This window comes from Lepidochelys kempii, chromosome 3, assembly GCF_965140285.1.
Source record: "Lepidochelys kempii isolate rLepKem1 chromosome 3, rLepKem1.hap1, whole genome shotgun sequence".
NCBI classification, from domain to species: Eukaryota; Metazoa; Chordata; order Testudines; family Cheloniidae; genus Lepidochelys; species Lepidochelys kempii.
Genome location: NC_136382.1, coordinates 6,610,445 through 6,633,680, shown reverse-complemented (window position 1 = coordinate 6,633,680; position 23,236 = coordinate 6,610,445). Strand labels below are relative to the sequence as shown.

The following is a 23,236-nucleotide window of genomic DNA, read 5'->3' as shown; positions in this document are numbered from 1 at the left end:
TATATCTTTTTTGAGATGAGGAGACCATATCTGTACGCCGTATTCAAGATGTGGGCGTACCATGGATTTATATAAGGGCAATAAGATACTCTCCGTCTTACTCTCTCTCCCTTTTTTAATGATTCCTAACATCCCGTTTGCTTTTTTGACTGCCGCTGCACGCTGCGTGGACGTCTTCAGAGAACTATCCACGATGACTCCAAGATCTTTCTCCTGATTAGTTGTAGCTAAATTTAGCCCCCATCATATTGTATGTATAGTTGGGGTTATTTTTTCCAGTGTGCATTACTTTACATAATAATGTTCCATCCCTGGCCCAAATGTATCCTGAATTCCCATGGCGCACCCTTCCCAAAGCGCTGGTTGCCGTTGATCTCTGGCAGCAGCAGATAGCCATCACTCATCAGCAAACCATTCCAAATCCTCTAACCAATGAAATCGTGAGGCTTAGATGTGGCTCTTTATTTTCAAAGTACTTCCCTGATATTTACTTACCACCACTTGACTAATTAGATATTTTCTCTGTGCGTTATTACCAAATAAATCAGGCATGCTGTCACCAAGCCAACAACAATTAACTAAACAGTCTAGCAATCTCTGTAACACTGTGTCGCTTTGGAGGGCATTAACTCCAGAGGAGGGGGAAATTATAGTTACTATGAGCCTGACCCAAAGCCTGTTGGCTTCAGGGGAAAGAGTCCCACTGACTTAAATAGGCTTTGGATCAGACCTGGTTTTCATTAATCCTGGGAGCAGCTGGATTTATTGGAAACAAACAGAAAAACCCAATCCTCAGTTGGGACTAGGCCAAAGAGACCTGAGCAACCGAACCACCGCCTTAGAAAGAGACTGCATCCAAATCTGCATGGAGCGGCTACCTTAGACGGACTGTTCGGTCTCCCAAAATGAAGTCCTGCCAATTTCTTCAACCCAGTGGCCAGAAGCAGAAACCTCTGATGGTGGCCAGATTCCATTCTGCCTACCTAAATTCCACCAACAGTCTCACTGGGACATGGGATTTGTCTTCACTTCCTGTCCCAAACTGTTGTATAACAGAAGCGTTGTGCTCTTCATCTAACAACCTACCTGACTTTAAGATGGAACTTGGTAAATTTCTGAACAGGATTACTTGACTGGGTGGTGTTAGAAGGTCTTGATTGTGCACCCTTTGCTCAACAGGGAGTCGTCACTCGAATGGTCCCTCCTGACTTCAGGAGTTAGACACCTTGAATGAGTAGAGCCTCACAAAGTTGGGACCTTCGTTTGTAAAGCTCTTTGAGATCCTCTGTGGTTAAAGTGGACATACAGATATAAGATGTGTAATTGCTGATAGACAGCTGGGTGATGGAAAGAAAAGGATTCTCCTTAATCGTTCCCAGTCGGAATAGCCCCTCAACCCATTTAATCATCTGTCCCGTTACAGGGTTCAGGACGTGTGTGCTCACAAATAACTGGATAGATGACAGCCCTCACAGACACCTCACAGCTCTCACGCTCTCTCTGCTGAAGAGACATTTTGATCTGGTGATCGAGTCTTGTCGCATCGGTCTGAAGAAGCCGGACCCTCGAATTTACGAGTATGCACTGGGCGTGCTGAAGGCGAAACCGCAGGAGGTGAAGGCGCAACTTGCTTCTAGTTTAGGGACAATGGCAAAGACTGCCCAAAGCGACCCAACTAGACATAGGCATGGGGCCTGGCTTTCAGAAAGTGCTGGGCACACCTGTTGGCTGTGAACCAGGGCTTCTCAAGTTGGGCACCCAAAATCAGTAGACACTGATGTGAAAATCTCTTGGCCCAAATCACTGGGGAATCACAGCAACGTCCCCTTCCCCCCCATTCTCCCCAAAACTCTCCTCTTCCTTGACTGACCCCAGGTTCTGAATCTCTCCTGAATTCAGGTTATTTTTCTGGATGACATTGGAGCTAACTTAAAGCCAGCCCGGGAAATGGGAATAGCCACCATCCTTGTCAAGGACACTGATGCTGCCCTGAAGGAACTGCAGGACTTGTGTGGAATTCAGGTATCTAGTGGCTAAGTGCGATATGCATCTGTGTATTTACTGTCTCCTTCCTCTGGACAGAATACATAGTTCAGAGTTTAGATACCACAAAGCTGGGTGCTGTAGAAATATCCTAACCCTATTGTAGATAGGGACTCCTGCTCTTGCCTAGCGTACTATAATTTAGAGCAAAATTTCCATAGAGTGGCTCTCTTGACCCTGCACTGTACATTGTTTTTCTGAGGGATGCTATAAGTGTGGTTGTGATGCTGATTTTATTCCAAGGCCTGTTTTTGTTCGCGGACTCAGAATCCCTTGCATATTGTACCTTTAGGCTGAAATGTCATGGGCTTGTCCTTTCAGGGTTCCGGTCAAATTGAGCCCAGGTCTAGATCACTCCTGACTTGGCAAAAACGAAACCCAGATCAGATGAGGCTGCCCGAAAGTAAAAATCCCCTCATTTCGCCCGTCTCTGTTAGAGACAGAGGGCCAAATTGGGCTGTCAGTTATGCCACTGTCAATCCAGAGTAACTCAGGTGTAGTGATGGCGTTACTAACGCCTCTGTCAATCCAGAGTGAGAGCAGAACATGGTTCCGTTACGATGCACCTGGGTGAATGTAATAAAACGGGAGGAAGTCATGGAAGGGTTAATCCTGCTGCTCTAATCGGTTAGAATTCTGTAGAAGAGGTAGCAAGATAGAGGAGGCTGTCAAAAGAACTGGCAGATACAATTAATTTCAAAAGTCCCACAGGTGGATCTGATAAGGAGGTAAAGCCCTGTAATGGATTAAGAACTGTCAGCTAGGAACCAGAGTGAGACTTTAATGAGCACGGAAGGCGGTTAATAGTGTGGTGCCCTGAGGATCAGTACTAAGAGGTGGTTTCTCCTTCGCTAAGGTGCCTAGTGATTGTAATTCTACTCAGCCTTTCTCACCTTTTGCAGTGTTTGACTAATGTTGGCTTATTTAATCACAAGCAGATCATGTTACCACCTGCAGAGCCTGAGTGAAGCTTTCCACGCTTCTCTTGCTCATAGGTTAATACCTTGCAGAGCCTGCCATCTGCCAAGACTCCTTCTTCCTGACCTGTTGTAACGTCGGCTCTGTTGTACGCAGCTCCTCTCCCATCTCCCTACAGAGGGTTCCTTATAGCTTCTACCCTTTCTCTCACCCTTGGGAGAGTTGTCTGGCGTGGTTAATGGTTCACCGAGCTATGTTAGTAGAGGCTGGACTTTGCTGTGCAGAAGTGCACTGTCACTCTGACCTTTATTTTATCACACACAAGGTGGGTGAGGTATAGTTTATTGGGCCAACTTCTGTGGTGAAAGAGACGACAAGCTTTAGAGCTCAAAAGTTTCTCTTTCACTTACAGACGTTGGCCCAATAAAATATATTTCCTCACCCACCTTGTGTCTGTCTTATCCTTTAACCAACATGGCTACAACAACTGCACACAACATTAGTTTTAAGGCTGTTCCACTTATGTGAAAGTACGTATCACTTACATGTGATGCTTTTCTTCCATAGATCTCAAAGCATCTCACAAGTGTTAAATGTTTGCGATTAGGTTGCTAATACCATGCTGAGGCAAAAATCCGCATTGGGGGTGTAAATTCTTTGACGATCAAAACTGGCAGAATATTTTAAACCCAAAAAGTTAGGCAGCGGGTGTGCTGTGACCACTGCTTGACTGGTATTCTCATTGTTCCCTTGTGCTCCCCACTACCCGTTTGCTGTATCTGCCTGTTGTTTCTTGTCTTAAACTTGATCTTTGCCCCAGAGAGTTTACAGCCTGTATCTTTGTACAGCACCTAGCGCAGAGGGGCGCTGATCCACGATTAGAGTTTCTAGGCACTACAGTAGTACAAATAGTAGCAATTACGATTTTAAAAGATTTTTAGTCTGTCTTGTAACGTAGCGGAGAGCTGTGGAGGTGCCTGACATAAGGTGGTTGGTAGGGGTGAGATTTTCAGCAGCATCCAAGTGACTTAAAAGTATCCGGCTGACAGTCATGGGACTTGTGCTGCTAAAGAAGCAATGTACCTTTTGGAAAATCCCATCCGAGCTGCCCAAATAAGGCTCTAGGTGCCCAATGGCTTTTCATTTGGGTGCCTAGCATTGGTGTATGTACTTGAGTGGAAATGGATAGTTCGAAGGATTGGTGGTTGAGCACAAAGCCTTTTTCCTATAGGTCACAAGCTCCAATCCAGACCTGACTGGCAGCTACCACCACTGGGTAGCTGACTGGTAGCTTAGGTTACCACAAAAAACAAACCATGTGTTTCATTGTGTTTCCTACAATGGCAGGTGCCCATGTCATGCAAACCACCACCAAAGTTAGTGCCAATTTGGCCCTCCTCATTGATGGTCTCCCCAAAAGACCAAGCACTGGAAGTAAGAGACCAAGTAGTATCCTTGGTGTACTACAGTGGCGTGGAAATCTTGTTTTATTGCTTGCTTTTACAGTTCTCCTCTCTCCCTTCTCAGGGAATCCTCACCCTTAACAGGGCTTGGGGAGCTCTAACAGGTGTACCTTGGGTTCTACAACGTGCATGTAACACCTAGAGATGCATGCAGTCTTCCTTCCCGTGCTTTTCCCCTTAGTGTAGGTATTTATGTTTAAAGCCGTGAATTAATTTAATCCCCTTAATCGGAGAGGAACTGAAATCAGTACCTCCCGCCTGAGCTTGCTGGGTGGCCTCTGGATCTGAAAGCTGCCTCCTGGCCTGTTTCCATTCAGAACTGACAAGGAATAATGGCATTGGATGAGTAAGGCCGATTCCTCTTCCCTCGGCTGTGAGAGCACTCCGGTACTGCTCGCCCAGCCCTGGACTCCGTCATGCAGCCCCGCCAAGGGTTGTCTTAGCCAGTCTGGGTTCTCTCTTCTGCAGATACTGCCAGTCTTGCCTGATCACTTGGGGTTTTCATAACATGGGCAAACGGCTAGATTTGCAGTGGGACCCCAACATGGGTCGCCAGGGCTGATGTTAAGCTTGCTGGGGTATAGGGCGGCGGGGCTTGGCCTTCAGTCCCCTCACCCGGGGCTCAGGCTTGGGCTTTGTCCCCACATTTGGAGTGGTGGGGCTCGGGTGGGCTCAGGCTTTGGTCCTCCCTCCTGGGGTTGTGTAGTAATTTTTGTGGTCAGAAGGGGGTGGTTTGAGAAACCCTGAGCTAGACGCCTAATGAGCTATGGCCATTTTGAATGAAGGAAGCTTCCCAAAGAGGGTGGGGCTGGTTTAGAAGGCTGGCTGAGCAGTAGAAAGTTATCTGGTGCAAACAGCCTGTGGCCACTGAGTTGCTGGGCACCATCACTGGCAGTGGGGGTGTCTGGGATAGAACTGAGAACTTTCTTTATTCACCATGTAGCTTCTTGGCCGTGAAGAGACTCAGCCAGTTGCGTGTGACCCAGTGAACCTGACCCATGGTTATGTGCCAATCAAGGTAGGCTGTAACAAACAGTGTGTTGGGAAAGCCATCTTGGTAGTGAAGGTTCCCAGTACTATGGTGTTGAGGGCCATAAGTATCCAGTGATGGCACTCTTCATACATCTGAAGGGTGTTGGTGCCATGGAGGGAGAGGAGCTATATCGAGGGTCGGGTCACAGTGTGTGGTGTTTAACAGCAATGGGCTGAAATTCAAGTAAGGCAGATAGAGACTTTACACGGGGGGATGTTTTTTGACCATGTGAGACTGTTTCCTGAGGGCCAGGCCGGAAGTCAAATCCTTTAAAACCGGACCAGAGAGAGCACTGGTCTGGTCTCTGCTGCAGAATAGGCCAGGCTACGGGAAGGTGGGAAATGTTTACAGCCAGGGGCTAAGGTTCTGGATGGCCGATGACCCAAGTGCCAGGCGCTGTGGCCGGCTTCCGTATGCCAGCACGCAGCAAGGGGGTGGGGTGTAACCGCTGCAGGTAAAACGGAGGAGGAAGGACTGTGGGGCGGGGAAGGACTGTGGGGCAGGGAATAAACTTGTGCTCTTTGTCTGTTCTTCCCTCTAGCCTGGAGTCCAGCTGCATTTTGTCGAGATGGGGAATGGCCCAGTGGTGTGCCTCTGCCATGGCTTCCCTGAATCCTGGTTCTCCTGGAGGTACCAGGTAATGCCAAGCCAGGCTAATGGCTGGCAGCGGTGCTGTGTGTTATCATCCACCTCTGTGCAGCATCTTGTGGCGATTTGTTACGCCGGAGTGTGGCCTTCTGTGATAAGAAATAAGGGGGGACTTGTGGGGGCTCTCACACTTGTGTGACTGTATGGCGAGGGGTGGAGGCCACTTCTGACTCCACCTCATTCCTGGTATGTCTCCCATCGCCCTCTTCCATATGCAATCTAGAGCTCCTCCCTCCATCTCTGTCACCTCTTCCTTCCCTCTCCCAGCCCCTCCTGCTCTGCTGAAATGACTGATCGGCTGGGCCGTGATGGCAACCGCGCTTCCCCCCCCTGCCTTCGGTCAGCTCAGAGACCTGAGGAACTTGCCCTGGCCAGACTCAGAGCAATAACAGACTGTCCTGGACAGCAATGCTCCGGCAGGTGGTAATTACCGGGTGTTGGTGGGAAGTCCCCTGAGCACATGATTTGGACTGAAGCCGCAATGAGATCTGCTGCGTGACAGTCTTGGCACACAGCTCTAGGTGTTCAGTGACCTGCCTGCTTCCCGAGAGGGGCTGGGAGCAGCAAGCGAAGGCATAGTGCTGAGTGCTGCAGGGCACTACCTTGTTCTCTCCGCTTGGCCCCTCGCTTCTGCCCTATCTCCCCACACTGCTATTCCAGCCTGGGGCCTACACTCAGCTCTGCTGGGCCACCTGTAGCAGCCCCTTGTGGCCAGCGCTCGCTTCGCAGGTACCCTGCTGCCTCTGTGAGCTCTCATGTTGGGTCTCTTAAACTCCACACAGTCTCTTGTGGCTGACCACGCCTCACCCGGGGCTGGCTTAACACAAGTGATTCCCACAGTCCTCAGGGGCCCAAGGCCACCATGGTAACCCAAGAGTTCAGACCTGGCCCTGGTTGATCTGCCACACAGGGAGCTCTCCCTCTGTCCCAGGCTGCTCCACCCGAAGCCGCCAGTTCCAGGGTCTGGCGTGGCTTTCTTCTCCTGTCAGCCACACCCTCCTCCCACGCCTTCCTGCCTGGAGCCCTTCCTGCTTTGGCAGGCCGCTCACAGGTCCTAGCTGGCTGGAGCCTCAGGTTTCTGGCTCTGACTTCCAAACCGCCTGGTACTGGGGTCTTCCCTGCAGGAGCCTCTCGTAAGTTCTGCAGTTTTCCTGAGCTTCCCCCTTCACTGCAGCCAGCTGCTGCCCTTGATAGGTAATTAACTGGTCCGATCCAGCAGGGCCACTTTAGTGAGCAAGGTTGGCTAGCTCCAGGCCCTCCGGCCCTGAAGGGTCAAGCCACCCTGTTGCAGCACCTCAGTCCTGCTCTGCAGCCCCCTGTTATAGCCTGTCTGGGCTCCGTACCTCTCTCACTGATTTCCCACCTCTCCCACTTGTGACCTGCAACGTACCCCACCAGTCCAATCCTGAAGAGTTTGTTCACTAAGGATCAATATAAACAACTATCACAATTATGTAGGGACAAAATTAGAAAGGCCAAGGCACAAAACGAGATCAAACTAGCTAGAGACATAAAGAATAACAAGAAAACATTCTACAGCTACATTAGAAGCAAGGCAAAGACCAAGGACAGGGTAGGCCCGTTACTCAATGAGGGGGAAAAACAATAACAGAAAATGTGGAAATGGCAGAAGTTCTAAATTACATTTTTTGTTTCAGTTTTCACCAAAAGGTTAGTAGCAATTGGACATCTAGCATAGTGAATACCAATGAAAAGGGGGTAGGATCAGAGGTTAAAATAGGGAAAGAGGAAGTTAAAAATTACTTAGACAAGGTAGATGTCTTCAAGTCACCAGGGCCTGATGAAATGCATCCTAGAATACTCAAGGAGCTGACTGAGGAGGTATCTGAGATATTAGTGATAATCTTTGAAAAGTCATGGAAGACCGGAGAGATTCCAGCAGACTGGAAAAGGGCAAATATGGTGCCAATCATAAAAGGGGAATAAGAACAACCCAGGGAATTACAGACCAGCCAGCTTAACTTTAGTACCGGGAAAGATAATAGAGCAAATAATCAATTTCCGAACGCCTAGAAGATAGTGATAAATAGGTCACCATGAATTTGTCCAGAACACATCACGTCAAACCAACCTAATAGTTTTCTTTGACAAGGTAACAAGCCTTGTAGATGGGGGAAGCGGTAGATGTGGTATATCTTGACTTTAGTAAGGCTTTTGATACTGTCTCGCATGACCTTCTCATAAACAAACTAGGGAAATATAACCTAGATGGAGCTACTATAAGATGAGTGCATAACTGGTTGGAAAACCGTTCCCAGAGAGTAATCATCAGTGGTTCACAGTCATGCTGGAAGGACATAACGAGTGGGGTCCCACATGGATCAATTTTGGCTCTGATTCTGTTCAATATCTTCATCAATGATTTAGATAATGGCATAGAGAGTACACTTTTGCAGATGATACCAAGCTGGGAGGGGTTGCAAGTTCTTTGGCGTTTAGGATTAAAATTCAAAATGATCTAGACAAATTGGAGAAATGGTCTGAAGTAAATAGGATGAAATTCAATAAGGACAAATGCAAAGTACTCCACTTCGGGAGGAACAATCAGTTGCACACATACAAAATGGAAAATGACTGCCTAGGAAGGAGTACTGTGGAAAGGGATCTGGGGGTCATCGTGCATGACAAGCTAAATATGAATCAATAGTTTAACACTATTGCAAAAAAGAAACATCATTCTGGGATGTATTAGCAGGAGTGCTGTAAGCAAGACACAAGAAGTCATTCTTCTGCTCTACTCCACATTGATTAGGTCTCAGCTGGAGTATTGTGTCCAGTTCTGGGTGCCATGTTTCAGGAAAGATGTGGACAAACTGGAGAAAGTCCAGAGAAGAGCAACAAAAATGATTAAAGGTCTAGAAAACACGATCTGTGGGAGAAGATTGAAAAAAATGGGTTTGTTTAGTCTGGAGAAGAGAAGTCTGAGGCGGGACATGATCACAGTTTTCAAGTACATAACAAGTTGTTACAAGGAGGAGGAAGAGAGATTGTTCTTCTTATCCTCTGAGGATAGGACAAGAAGCAATTGGCTTAAATTGCAGCAAGGGCAGTTTAGGTTGGATGTTAGGGTGGTTAAGCACTGGAATAAATTTGCTTAGGGATCATTGGAGGTTTTAATGAACAAATCAGACAAACACCTGTCGGGGATGATCTAGTTATTGCATAGTTCTGCCTTGAGTGCAGGGGACTGAACTAGACCTCTCAAGGTCCCTTCCAGTCCTACGCTTCTGTGATTCTATGACCCAAAGCACATTTTTGAACCCACAGCCAAGAGGTGATTGTGCACAAATGAGCTCTGCTGCCCAGCCCTCTTTCCCTCTCGCTGATTGAATGCCTAGTATGATGTTCACGTTCCACCTCTAACCCCCGAGGAATCTCTGCCTTGATACAGGGTTTATTCTCTTGGCCTCAGCCTCTGCAATTTGCCTTGGCCTGAATCGGAATGCCAATGCACCACGTAAGGCACGTTTCCTCTTTAGTGGCTGACTTTCTCTTTCTTGTCTTGTTCTGACTGTGGTGCTAGCTGGCTTGGATTTTCTTGCCCAGTGTTTGCCTGGCTACAAAGATTTGCTAGAACAGTGTCTGCTGTCGTTCTTATGCCCCTTCCAGCATATGGAATTCACGTGGCATCTTAGCTTTTGTGACTGGTGTTTCATAGTAGCTATAGTGACGGATGCTAAAAGGGGACAGTTCAAATAAATGGAGGTCCACTTCCCAGCTGTGGGGTGAGCTACAGCAGATGCACGTCTGTTTCAAGGTCACGTGTTTCTTTATATTTCTGCTCTAGATCCCTGCTTTGGCTGAGGCTGGCTTCCGGGTCCTGGCTTTGGATATGAAAGGCTACGGAGATTCCACTGCTCCCCCAGGTCAGTCGGGTTTCAAATCCTCTCCTCCTCCCTTCAGCAACGAAGGGCAGAGATAAATTGTTCCACCGCCTTCTGGCGTGTCTGTTTGGGTTGGGTCCTAGCTAGGACTATTGTGGTGAAGTTGAGGCTGAATATTGGGTAGAATTCACTCTTGGGTAGAATTGACTCTTGGTGAGAACTATTTAGGCTGCAGGAGTCTCCTAAGGGAAGTAGTGAAAGCCCTGGTTCTTGGGAGAATGTCCTGTCCTTTGCTAAAGTTCCTGGGACTATAGGGACTGTAGGGAAGAATTGCACCCTTGCAGGGAGAAGAACCGGATAGTCTGACACATCTCTTCCCTTGCGCTAACTTCTAAGTCTGTGATGTGGCACAAACTGAACAGCAGCCCCAAACCATCCTGACATGCACTTGGTATCTGTATGTCTGCCGACCCACCCTTGTCCTCCCCCATAACCTCCCAAGGGTTCCTAGAATCTTCTGGTGTGATTTGAGCTCACCCTGGGAATCTATTCCTTCTAGTGTTTGTCTAAGAAGTGGCTTGGAGTTGAAATGCTTCTGAAGCAGGGAAAGTAAATACAAAAGCCTCCCAGTGTTTACCTGGTGTCAAGGAGGAAACCACTTGGCGTGTCAGTTATAAAAGTGCTGTTCACGACACTGGACTGTTTCAAGTTGTCTTATTTTAATTTTCTGTCTCTTTCCACCCCTGGCACAACCTTGATGTGAACTTGCCCACAGGATGCCTTGGGAGAATAGCTCAAGAAGAGGTGACTTGGCTGTAGATACCCAAGTTGCCCCTTTAACTTCTAAGCTGAGCAGGGTCAGGCTTGGTTGGCACTTGAATGGGAAACCTTGTAAGAAAACCCAAGGTGGTGATCTTCCTTGACCCATTCCATCCTTGGCCTTGGCTGCGGCTGCCAACAAGTGGTGGTGTTCCGTAGGGAGAACGTACAGCTGACACCCTCTTTCCTTGCATGAACTACCCAACAGCTGCTACATCTCAGTGACTTTGTCACTACCAGCCTGGGCTGGATTTGAACCAGCAAACTAGGAGCGAGAGGCTCTGTCCCCCGTTAACGATCCCCTGAGCCATCTGGAAGCCTGGGGAATGAGGGTCATTGGAGCCATCCAGGCCTGATGAATAGCAATAACAGTGCAGCACGCACTCCCCTGTCCCAAGGCAGGAGGAGCTGAGTGGTGTGGCTAGCTGGTAGAGTGGGTTTGTTATTGCCACCCACCCTACCCTGCTTTCCTGAGTCTTCCCCTGCATGGCTCTACTACAGAGGCTGGGCGTCTGGCTGGGATCCCCAGAGCCCTCCTAACCTGCTGGTTCTAACTGGGTTTTGGTCCAGGCTGTAACCACATTGTTATGCAATATCTGTGTCACGCCAAATAGCTTTCTCTTGTACAGTGCATCTTCGTTTTTGCTTCAGGGCATTCACGCACGACTCTGAGAGTGAACATCGAGGCGGGCTGGGAAGAGAAGGGCTGGTGGTACAAGGCCCTGTGAAATGCCATTGCTAATCTTGAGGCCTGATCAAAGCAGCAGCCCTCACTGCTTTGTGCTCTGTTAATTTAATATCGTTTCACTATGAACGTTGCTGTGGTGCCCACAATGGACCAGAGGCCAGATTGACACAGGTATTTTGGCACCTAAAGATGCAGAGAGGCACCTAACTCACTTAGGCACTTTTGTAAGTCCTGTTTGGCGCCTCTTTGTCTTCAGGCACCTAAATCTGGCCCTGGGCGCTTTCCAAACCTAGCGAAGCACAGAAGAACATCAGCCCAAGGAGTCTGCAGTCTAAGGTCTGGGAGAAAAGGGATACTACATATAAGTGATCAGGAGGGCCATGTCAGTACCCTTCTCTGCAGCTGCCTCTACCTAGGTACTACCAGTGCCCGCTGTACTCTTTAATGGCTACCCAGAGCCCACTTCCTTCCAACACCCCATGTTTCCCAGCCCCCTCACATCTGCTCATTGAGTTACACCCACTGCCGTGTTTATTGGTAGATCTAAGGCCAGAAGGGACAATGCCGGTCCTCTCCCCTACACCAGCTGTAGACTCTCACCAGCCGGCTGGTTCCCTCCTCAAGCCCAGTAACCAGTGGTTGAACTGACGAGTTCCTTTTTAATATGGTTGGAAAATACTCATTTGCTTCCTGTGGTAAAGTATCCCATCACTCACAACGTTGTTGAAATCAGGCCAGCACATCTGAGGTGCTTGCCTAGGACTGGTTGAGCACGGCTGGGGCATTTTTCCAGAGGGCTTTTATGTCTGGACAGAGAGTGGAAGTGGGGGAGCCAACCCCTGCTGGTGCATGGGGAGCAGCCCCTGTAAGGTCACTGCAGTTAATTTCCTTCCTGCGGTAGGTACAAAGGCCTTGGTTTTCCTAGGATCACAGTCAGCAGGGGTTGGGGACCATAGTACACTCTTGATATGTATTGGTTTCTGCAGGGTCTGGTGCAGACGTGTGATCTCTGCTCCTGTTGGTCTAGATTAGCCCTGACCCATTTGTTGTTAGAGCTCCTTGATGCTTTTTTTTGCAAGACTTTCTAATCTTTGTTTCCATCTACCTAGTCCCTTATAGCACCGTTCATCGCTCTAGTCGCTGAGTGGCTCTGGCTGCTGGTGCCCTGGTCATAGTCCAGCTTGGGAAGTGACAGTACCTGCTGTCTCCTTAAATCCCCCCTGTAGTTACTCCTCAATCCTCCATAGCAGGGCTTATAGGAGGAGACTTCAGAATTTGTTTCAGGAGGGCTTCTTGTTTTACCTTGCAGGCAGAGAGCTTTTTCATGATACCGCCTCCTGCCCTTGAATCTGAAATCGGATCAGCACGTCCTTCTGCTGTGCCAGGCCTCTAATCCTGAACCCCAAAGCACTTGACAAACTGCCATAGAAGGATCATTCCCCCCCGCCACCTGCTGCCACCACCACTAACATGCACCCACTTCTGGGGTTGAACCCAGCAGCTGTACTTCATCAGTGTCCCAGAGAAGGCCTATGGAAATCCTAGGGACAATCCCATTCCCCCCTCCCCCCCAACCCTTAAAGACGGTGCAGTGGCTGATGAGATGAATCCTGGTGTGTACTGACCTTTTGTAGAGCTGGTGGGAGCCAGGGGGCCGCAGCCTGGTACATGGCAGATTTAGAATGTTAAAAATTAAATGGAAAGGCACTTAACTGAGCTCAATAATTAATTTTTGTTGTTTGCAGACATAGAAGAATATTCCCAGGAAGAAATATGCAAGGTAGGAGACTGTGTCCTGATTTCTGTTTGTGACCTAGGTCTGTGTGTATTATGGAGCTCCCTAGTTAAGGTTCTGACCCGGGTGCGTCTCTGGACGGTAGAAAAGGGTACAGTATGGGGTGGGAGAACAAAGGCAGTTCCATGGCTGCTGTTTCCAACTTCGGGGACCTGTGCTATTGAACTTAGAATCATAGAATCATAGAATCATAGAATATCAGGGTTGGAAGGGACCCCAGAAGGTCATCTAGTCCAACCCCCTGCTCAAAGCAGGACCAATTCCCAGTTAAATCATCCCAGCCAGGGCTTTGTCAAGCCTGACCTTAAAAACCTCTAAGGAAGGAGATTCTACCACCTCCCTAGGTAACGCATTCCAGTGTTTCACCACCCTCTTAGTGAAAAAGTTTTTCCTAATATCCAATCTAAACCTCCCCCACTGCAACTTGAGACCATTACTCCTCGTTCTGTCATCTGCTACCATTGAGAACAGTCTAGAGCCATCCTCTTTGGAACCCCCTTTCAGGTAGTTGAAAGCAGCTATCAAATCCCCCCTCATTCTTCTCTTCTGCAGGCTAAACAATCCCAGCTCCCTCAGCCTCTCCTCATAACTCATGTGTTCCAGTCCCCTAATCATTTTTGTTGCCCTTCGCTGGACTCTCTCCAATTTATCCACATCCTTCTTGAAGTGTGGGGCCCAAAACTGGACACAGTACTCCAGATGAGGCCTCACCAATGTCGAATAGAGGGGAACGATCACGTCCCTCGATCTGCTCGCTATGCCCCTACTTATACATCCCAAAATGCCATTGGCCTTCTTGGCAACAAGGGCACACTGCTGACTCATATCCAGCTTCTCGTCCACTGTCACCCCTAGGTCCTTTTCCGCAGAACTGCTGCCTAGCCATTCGGTCCCTAGTCTGTAGCTGTGCATTGGGTTCTTCCGTCCTAAGTGCAGGACCCTGCACTTATCCTTATTGAACCTCATCAGATTCCTTTTGGCCCAATCTTCCAATTGGTCTAGGTCCTTCTGTATCCTATCCCTCCCCTCCAGCGTATCTACCACTCCTCCCAGTTTAGTATCATCCGCAAATTTGCTGAGAGTGCAATCCACACCATCCTCCAGATCATTTATGAAGATATTGAATAAAACCGGCCCCAGGACTGACCCTTGGGGCACTCCACTTGATACCGGCTGCCAACTAGACATGGAGCCATTGATCACTACCCGTTGAGCCCGACAATCTAGCCAGCTTTCTACCCACCTTATAGTGCATTCATCCAGCCCATACTTCCTTAACTTGGTGACAAGAATACTATGGGAGACCGTGTCAAAAGCTTTGCTAAAGTCAAGAAACAATACATCCACTGCTTTCCCTTCATCCACAGAACCAGTAATCTCATCATAAAAGGTGATTAGATTAGTCAGGCATGACCTTCCCTTGGTGAATCCATGCTGGCTGTTCCTGATCACTTTCCTCTCATGCAAGTGCTTCAGGATTGATTCTTTGAGGACCTGCTCCATGATTTTTCCAGGAACTGAGGTGAGGCTGACTGGCCTGTAGTTCCCAGGATCTTCCTTCTTCCCTTTTTTAAAGATTGGCACTACATTAGCCTTTTTCCAGTCATCCGGGACTTCCCCGGTTCGCCACGAGTTTTCAAAGATAATGGCCAGTGGCTCTGCAATCACAGCCGCCAATTCCTTCAGCACTCTCGGATGCAACTCGTCCGGCCCCATGGACTTGTGCATGTCCAGCTTTTCTAAATAGTCCCTAACCGCCTCTATCTCCACAGAGGGCTGGCCATCTCTTCCGCATTTTGTGATGCCCAGCGCAGCAGTCTGAGAGCTGACCTTGTTAGTGAAAACAGAGGCAAAAAAAGCATTGAGTACATTAGCTTTTTCCACATCCTCTGTCACTAGGTTGCCTCCCTCATTCAGTAAGGGGCCCACACATTCCTTGGCTTTCTTCTTGTTGCCAACATACCTGAAGAAACCCTTCTTGTTACTCTTGACATCTCTGGCTAGCTGCAGCTCCAGGTGCGATTTGGCCCTCCTGATAACATTCCTACATGCCCGAGCAATATTTTTATACTCTTCCCTGGTCATATGTCCAACCTTCCACTTCTTGTAAGCTTCTTTTTTATGTTTAAGATCCGCTAGGATTTCACCATTAAGCCAAGTTGGTCGCCTGCCATATTTACTATTCTTTCGACTCATCGGGATGGTTTGTCCCTGTAACCTCAACAGGGATTCCTTGAAATACAGCCAGCTCTCCTGGACTCCTTTCCCCTTCAAGTTAGTCCCCCAGGGGATCCTGGCCATCCGTTCCCTGAGGGAGTCGAAGTCTGCTTTCCTGAAGTCCAGGGTCCGTATCCTGCTGCTTACCTTTGTTCCCTGCGTCAGGATCCTGAACTCAACCAACTCATGGTCACTGCCTCCCAGATTCCCATCCACTTTTGCTTCCCCCACTAATTCTACCCGGTTTGTGAGCAGCAGGTCAAGAAAAGCACCCCCCCTAGTTGGCTCCTCTAGCACTTGCGCCAGGAAATTGTCCCCTACGCTTTCCAAAAACTTCCTGGATGGTCTATGCACCGCTGTATTGCTCTCCCAGCAGATATCAGGAAAATTAAAGTCACCCATGAGAATCAGGGCATGCGATCTAGTAGCTTCCGTGAGCTGCCGGAAGAAAGCCTCATCCACCTCATCCCCCTGGTCCGGTGGTCTATAGCAGACTCCCACCACTACATCACTCTTGTTGCACACACTTCTAAACTTAATCCAGAGACACTCAGGTTTTTCTGCAGTTTCGTACCGGAGCTCTGAGCAGTCATACTGCTCCCTTACATACAGTGCTACTCCCCCACCTTTTCTGCCCTGCCTGTCCTTCCTGAACAGTTTATAACCATCCATGACAGTACTCCAGTCATATGAGTTATCCCACCAAGTCTCTGTTATTCCGATCACGTCATAGTTCCTTGACATCACCAGGACCTCCAGTTCTCCCTGCTTGTTTCCAAGGCTTTGTGCATTTGTATATAAGCACTTGAGATAACCTGTTGATCGCCCCTCATTGCCAGTATGAGGCAGGAGCCCTCCCCTCACAGACATTGCTGCCTGTGCTTCCTCCCGGTATCCCGCTTTCCCACTTACCTCAGGGCTTTGGTCTCCTTCCCCCGGTGAACCTAGTTTAAAGCCCTCCTCACTAGGTTAGCCAGCCTGCTGGCAAAGATGCTCTTCCCTCTCTTCGTAAGATGGAGCCCGTCTCTACCCAGCACTCCTCCTTCATGGAACACCATCCCATGGTCAAAGAAACCAAAGCCTTCTCTCCGACACCATCTGCGTAGCCATTCGTTGACTTCCACGATTCGACGCTCCCTACCTAGGCCTTTTCCTTCCACGGGGAGGATGGACGAGAACACCACTTGCGCCTCCAACTCCTTTATTCTTCTTCCTAGAGCCACATAGTCCGCAGTGATCCGCTCAAGGTCATTCTTGGCAGTATCATTGGTGCCCACGTGGAGAAGCAGGAAGGGGTAGCGATCCGAGGGCTTGATGAGTCTCGGCAGTCTCTCCGTCACATCACGAATCTTAGCCCCTGGCAAGCAGCAGACTTCTCGGTTTTCCCGGTCAGGGCGGCAGATAGATGACTCAGTCCCCCGGAGGAGAGAGTCCCCGACCACCACCACCCGCCTTCTCCTCTTGGGGGTGGTGGTCGTGGAACCCCCAACCTCAGGACAGCGCATCTCATGCCTTCCAACCAGCAGAGTCTCCTTCTGCTTTCTCGCCCCAGACATATCATCTGGTCCACTCTCCGCAACGATACCTGTGGAGAGAACATGAAAGCGGTTAGTTACCTGTGTCTGTGTTACTGGAACCCGGACATTCCGCTTACCTCTTCTGGAGGTCACATGTTGCCAAGCTTCTTCACTGGTCTCTTGGCTCCTCTGTGCAACCTGCTCTATATCTGTAGAGCTTTGTGCCCCTAGAAGCCTATCCTGAGTTTCGTCCAGGAAATCCTCAGTTTCCCGTATGCAACGCAGGGTTGTTATCTGTTGCTCCAGACCTTCAATCTTCTCTTCCAATATGGAGACCAGCTTGCACTTTGTACAGACAAAGTCGCTTCTGTCCTGTGGAAGAAAGACAAACATGGCACATCCAGTGCAGGTCACAACAGCTGAACCCCCCCCTTCCATATCACCTTCCTACTATGAGCTTCCTCAGAGCAGTTTGCAAGACGTAAGCCTCACTGGGCTCCCTCCAGGCGAACTCCCAGGCAAACTCCTGCTGTGTGCTGCTCTGCTGTCCCCGCTGCTCAGCTGGTTCTCCGCCGCTCAGCTGGTTCGCGAAGCTCTGGCTATTTTTATTCTGAACTTAGTTCAGCAAGGAGTGCAGTATAAATCCGACTCTCTGCTTAGTGGTTTGCAGTGTCGTACAGTGTAGCTTGCTCTTCTTCTGCCAGGCTACACGCAACACTGCAGATCCTGGAAGGAAAGGCTCCCTCATGCCAGGATGAGGTCTCCTTGTTGTATAATCTTCATTAGTAGTGACAGTAACACTGAGGGGCAAAGATCAGGGCCCATCGTGCAAAGCACTGCATGGACATAGTGAGAGAGTCCCTGCCCCAAAGGTCTAAAAAGACAAAACGTTATCTTCATCTTATAGATGGGGAACTTCAGCATAATTGTGACCTCTTGTAGGCACACTGGGGCTCTGGTTGAGCTGGCAATTTGAATCCAAATCCCCTGAATGCCAGCCCAGTGTCTCCCTCCCAGACCATCCTTCCTATCTAATCTTAAACAGAAGGCTTGGAGTACAGGGCCTTGACCTTGTAGGGATGGGGAGGTGTATTGGATCTCAGGTGACTTTGGAGATCTCTTAGTAAAGGCAAACTGCCTTCTTCTTCTGTTGGCACTTAAGATAGTGACGTGTTCATGGCTAAGAAATCTGATTGTTTCTTTTTTCCCCCTCACAGGATCTTGTGGTTTTCCTGGACAAACTGGTGAGAAACCCCCTGTGACTTATGTTTTTCCTTTGCTCAGTGTACAGAGGTGTACAAATCCAAATGGTTTGGGCCACAGCCAGAGATCCTGGGGAAAAGCATTATGAGATGTGTAACTTGTACCCACCGTTCCTCCTTGTTCAATGTTACCCCAGACTTGCTGGGAACAGAAATTGCCAGGGAGAGATGAGAGATGATGGAAATGCCTGTAAAGCTTTATCTCTTGTAATCTTGAATTAAAGTGGGGGAGCGAAGATGAAAGGCAGATCCCTGGTGACTCGCTGAGCAGTTGGAGTGGATGGTTTAATTCTGCCTCTTGGCTAAGATCAAACCTAGTATTAGTTTAATATCTGATACAGCCTCTGCTGGGAGATATTGCTGTGCTTGCCTAAGAGATGAAGGCAGTGATTGCAGTCTCTTCTCTCTTCTTACAGCAATTAACCTGTAGACTTGTTGCATTAGACTAGCTCAGCATAAGTTCTTGGGCTTTGCTTTTTACTAACTGCAGAAGTAAATGGTTCCCTGGGCTGATGGAGAAGAGAGGGGGCTGTGTGGATGAAGGGAAGGATGTTACTATCTTATAGAGGATATGCAAAGAATTGCAGACTTGTGGTACGTTCCCCTCGGGTCACTGTGTGGGTATGTCTGTGCTGGGAGCATGATTCCCAGCTTGAGTAGGCAGATGTGCTAGCTCTGTCCAAGCCAGTGCACTAAAAATAGCAGTACAGCTTGGGGGGTAGCGTGGCTGGTGGGTTGGGCTAGCCAGCCAAGTATGTACCCAGGGGTTCCGGGCTGGTTTGTACTCCGGCAGTGGCCTGTACTGCTGCCCATGCTATTCCCAGCTACGCTTCTCTTTTCAGCACGATTGCTCGAGCAGAGCTAGTACATGGCTGCCCGCTCAAGCTGGAAAGCATGCCCCCAGCTGCAGTGTAGACACCCTGTGTCTTTCAAGGGGCAGGTAACCCACACAGGAGCTTGTGCAGCTCGAGACTGTAAGAGCTTCAGCATCCAGCTACTGGGGAATCCCCAGCTGTTTTCTCTCTCCTGGCTTTGTGAAGAAGTGGCTTGCTTTAAGCGGGTTTCTGCGCTAGCTTTTCACTTCTAGAGAACTGCGCTGATATTTATTTATTTATGATAAGGTTGCAAATGAAACGCATTCGGTCCCTGTGGAGTGCTTGGAAGAAGGACGCTCAATTTATGAGATCACTGTACAGTTTGGAAGAGTAATTTGGCAGTTCCTCTAGAAGCTGGAATAACAGGGCGTGTTTCAATCATCACTCGCGAGAGGGTGCCAGCGAGTGGCGGCATGGGAGGACTTCAGTATGGAGAGAAATGGACAAGCCTGGGGCTGATACATCTACCGAGGAGATTTAATAAGAGGGAAACATGGTAGCTGTTAACAAAGCAATGAATTGTAACGGACTGGTGAATTGAGTGCTCCTGGTTTTCCTTCCCTCCATGGAAAAGAGGCAGTTAGAGAAACTAAAGGGCAAACATTTAAAACTTGATGAAAGGAAATGTCTTTTTACATAATTAACCTGCAGAACTTGCTGTAACTAGGTGTCGGGGGGCCAAGAATTGAGGACCATGTTTAAGAGAAGTCAAAATCATTGTGGATACTGTGAACAGAGTAGCCCAGCTAGAAGAAGGTATTTAAACAGTCATGCCTTGGGGTGTAAGCCATCTGCTTGCTGCCGTGAGCTAAGAAAAAAGATAGGTAGGTTATTCCACAGGGATCCTTGCATATTTTTCTGAAGCATTTATTACTGGACACTGTAGCGAACAGGACGCTGGACTTAGATGGGCCCTGATCTCATTCTGTCTGGAATTCATTCAGTATGTCATTAACCAGTCGGTTGATCCACCTCTAATTCACTTACGTGCAAATCCTGTCTCGCTGCCCTTCGGTGATGGAGAACGCTTTTCTCTTTGACACATGGGCGGGTGCGCAGCAAAGCAGCAAATGACAAGGTCAGCAGCTTGACTCCTCTTGTATTAAATAATATACCCTCCTGGCACCACTGGGGCCATTCATCTGCCTTGACAATATAATTAGGACAGTGTTTAGTGGCTTCCATCCCATTGAAAGACTAGAATCAATCCCTACTCCTTTAAATGAGATGACCAGTGTCTGGGGTGGGGAGGAGGTGGGGTGGGGGGGGAGAGTAGTGACACAGGCAAATGTCAGTGTCTGTCGGGGTTTTTCCCTGCTATATCCTGGAACATCTTCCCAGAGAGCTAGCCTAGCCTGAAGTGCTGTCCTGCTCTGTAAAGAGACTGTTTTTTGTTTTTTAACAAAAACCCGGGGGGGGGGGGGAAAGGGGGGCTTCTTCAGCAGCTCTGCTGTATGTTGGCATCAGAACTGCAGCTGACCCTCATGACAGTGCTTCTTGCTTCACTCCTGAGAGCTCCACAGGGCCTGGTTACAGGCGAGTGAACTGCAGTGTGTTCTTCCTTGTGCCTTAGCAGAATGGTCTCCTAGCTTCTGCTCACAGAGCCCCACTTAGTGACATCCGTGCAAACCCACTGACGGTCATACAGCTCCAGTGAGGGACCAGTTTGGTCCCCAGAACCTGCATTATGGGGGATGAGGCACAAAAGAAGAGGAGCCCGGAGTGACCCCGATCCCAGGTGGATTGGAAAAGCCAGTCTCAGACTGTGTGTGTTTGACCAGTTGCTGAGACCATAAATGCAGCAGCCCCACCACGCTACTTCTAGACATCTCTGAAATGGAGAGGGAGGATGAAGGAATTGCTGTGCTTGTGTACTCCAGCTGGTGTATAACCTGATGAGTGACAGAAGTCTCAGAAATATCCTGCCAGCTGATGGGCAAACTTGCTGCCAACCTTTATTTTCAGGAATAGCGTAGCTTGCATGCTTCCAAATCGTAAGTCTCTCCCCACAGCCCCGGTGCTCTCTGAAACTTCTCTTCCTATTGCGTTTAAGCTGTCTGTTCTCATCCCCGCGGTCTGCACATCTTGGCCTGCATTTCTGATCTTACTGCTCCATTCCCCACGTTGCCTTCGTCCTGCCGGTAGGACATGTCCCCTTCTTTATCCTTCTCCTGCATGTATCTGTGCCTTCTTCCACAACGGAACCCACCATCTTCTCCCCAAAGATGTGGAGGCCAGAAGAGATGGTTCCAACCATCTCCTGCATACCACAGGCTGCAGAATTTCCCCTAGTGTTTACTGCACCATGCCCAAGGATTTCAGGTTTAAGAGGTCTAATCTCTATTAAGACTCCAATTGATGGAGAGTCCATCCCTTCCATTGGGGAGGTGCTCCAATGGCTAATGACCCTCCTTGTTGAAAATGTGCATCTTGTTTCAAGTTTGAAATTAACGAGCTGAGATGCAGTGGCTGGGAGCTAAATTCTGCCTTTATCCGCTCAATTAAAGAGCCTTCTAGTAACAGACTCCTCCATGCAGCAGCTGAGAGGGTTGCAATTTTCAACTTACGGCTTGTTCTTCATTTTTGTTGCCACAACTTTAACAGTTAAATTTAAAAAATCATTGAATCATAGAACTGGAAGGGATCTCGAGAGGTCATCTAGTCCAGTCCCCTGCACTCAAGGCAGGACGAAGCATTATCTAGACCATCCCTAACAGGTGTTTGTCTAACCTGCTCTTAAAAATCCACAATGGTGGAGACTCCACAACCTCCCTAGGTAATTTATTCCAGCGCCTAACCACCCTGACAGTTAGAAAGTTTTTCCTAATGTCCAACCTAAACTTCCCTTGCTACAATTTAAGCCCATTGCTTCTTGTCCTATCCTCAGAGGTTAAGAACTATTTTTTTCCCTCCTCCTTGAAACAACCTTTTATGTACTTGAAAACTGTTATCATGTTCCCTCTGTCTTCTCTTCTCCAGACTAAACAAACCAAAATTTTTTCAATCTTTCCTCATAGGTCATATTTTCTAGACCTTTGATCATTTTTGTTGCTCTTCTCTGGACTCTCTCCAATTTATCCACATCTTTCTCGAAATGTGGCGCCCAGAACTGGACACAATACTCCAGTTGAAGCCTAATCAGTGCAGAGTAGAGCGGAAGAATTACTTCTTGTGTCTTGCTTACAATACTCCTGCTAATACATCCCAGAATGATATTTGCTGTTTTTGCAACAGCGTTACACTGTTGACTCATATCTAGCTTGTGGTCCACTATGACCCCCCCCCACCCCAGATTCCTTTCCGCAGTACTCCTTCCGAGGCAGTCATTTCCCATTTTGTTTGTGTGCAACTGATTGTTCCTCCCTAAGTGGAGTACTTTGCCTTTGTCCTTATTGAATTTCATCCTAATTACTTCATACCGTTTCTCCAGTTTTTCCAGATCATTTTGAATTTTAATCCTATCCTCCAAAGCGCTTGCAACCCCTCCCAGCTTGGTATTGTCCACAAACTTTATAAGTGTACCCGCTATGCCATTATCTAAATCATTGATGAAGATATTGAACAGAGCCAGACCCAGAACTGATCCGTGCAGGACCCCACTTGTTATACCCTTCCAGCATGACTGTGAACCACTGGTAACTACTCTCTGGGAGAGATTTTCTAACCATTTATGCACCCACCTTATAGTAGCTCCATCTAGGTTGTGTTTCCCTAGTTTGTTTATGAGATGGTCATGCGAGACAGTATCAAAAGCCTTACTAATGTCAAGATATACCACATCTACCGCTTCCCCCCCATCCACAAGGCTTGTTACCCTGTCATGTAAGTCTGTATTTGAAGAGACTTCCTTATTCCTTTTCACTCTGCTTGGGAAGTAAATAGCAATCCTCTGACACACATCCCCTCAATGGTTCAGGATCCATAAGTGGGATGCAGAACACGGCATAGCCATCTCCAAGAGGGCAGTACAGCATTCCCTAATGCCATGCTAGGCCATTAGTCCAACAGTGAGCCAGGCTGGATATGACTGTCTGTGAGACTTAGCTGTTCCCTGGAGGATTCCCATCCAGGTACTGGTCCAGCTTCTCTCTCTCCATTTTGTGAGATGTGCCG

General features: G+C 48.4%; 1 protein-coding gene across 3 annotated transcripts in view; it reads left to right on the top strand.

Annotated features, from left to right (window-relative positions):
• The window catches only part of EPHX2 (epoxide hydrolase 2), a 113,434-nt gene that overhangs the window by 20,285 nt on the left and 69,913 nt on the right, over window positions 1–23,236 (top strand). For 2 of the 3 annotated variants that reach the window (XM_073335537.2, XM_073335539.2), the window contains exons 4-10: window positions 1,424–1,614; window positions 1,900–2,022; window positions 5,368–5,442; window positions 5,999–6,094; window positions 9,914–9,992; window positions 13,203–13,237; window positions 18,204–18,230. In XM_073335537.2, the coding sequence (XP_073191638.1) occupies window positions 1,424–1,614; window positions 1,900–2,022; window positions 5,368–5,442; window positions 5,999–6,094; window positions 9,914–9,992; window positions 13,203–13,237; window positions 18,204–18,230 (626 nt within the window). The remainder of the gene's footprint in view (window positions 1–1,423; window positions 1,615–1,899; window positions 2,023–5,367; window positions 5,443–5,998; window positions 6,095–9,913; window positions 9,993–13,202; window positions 13,238–18,203; window positions 18,231–23,236) is intronic. The other variant, XM_073335538.2, reaches the window with a different exon arrangement.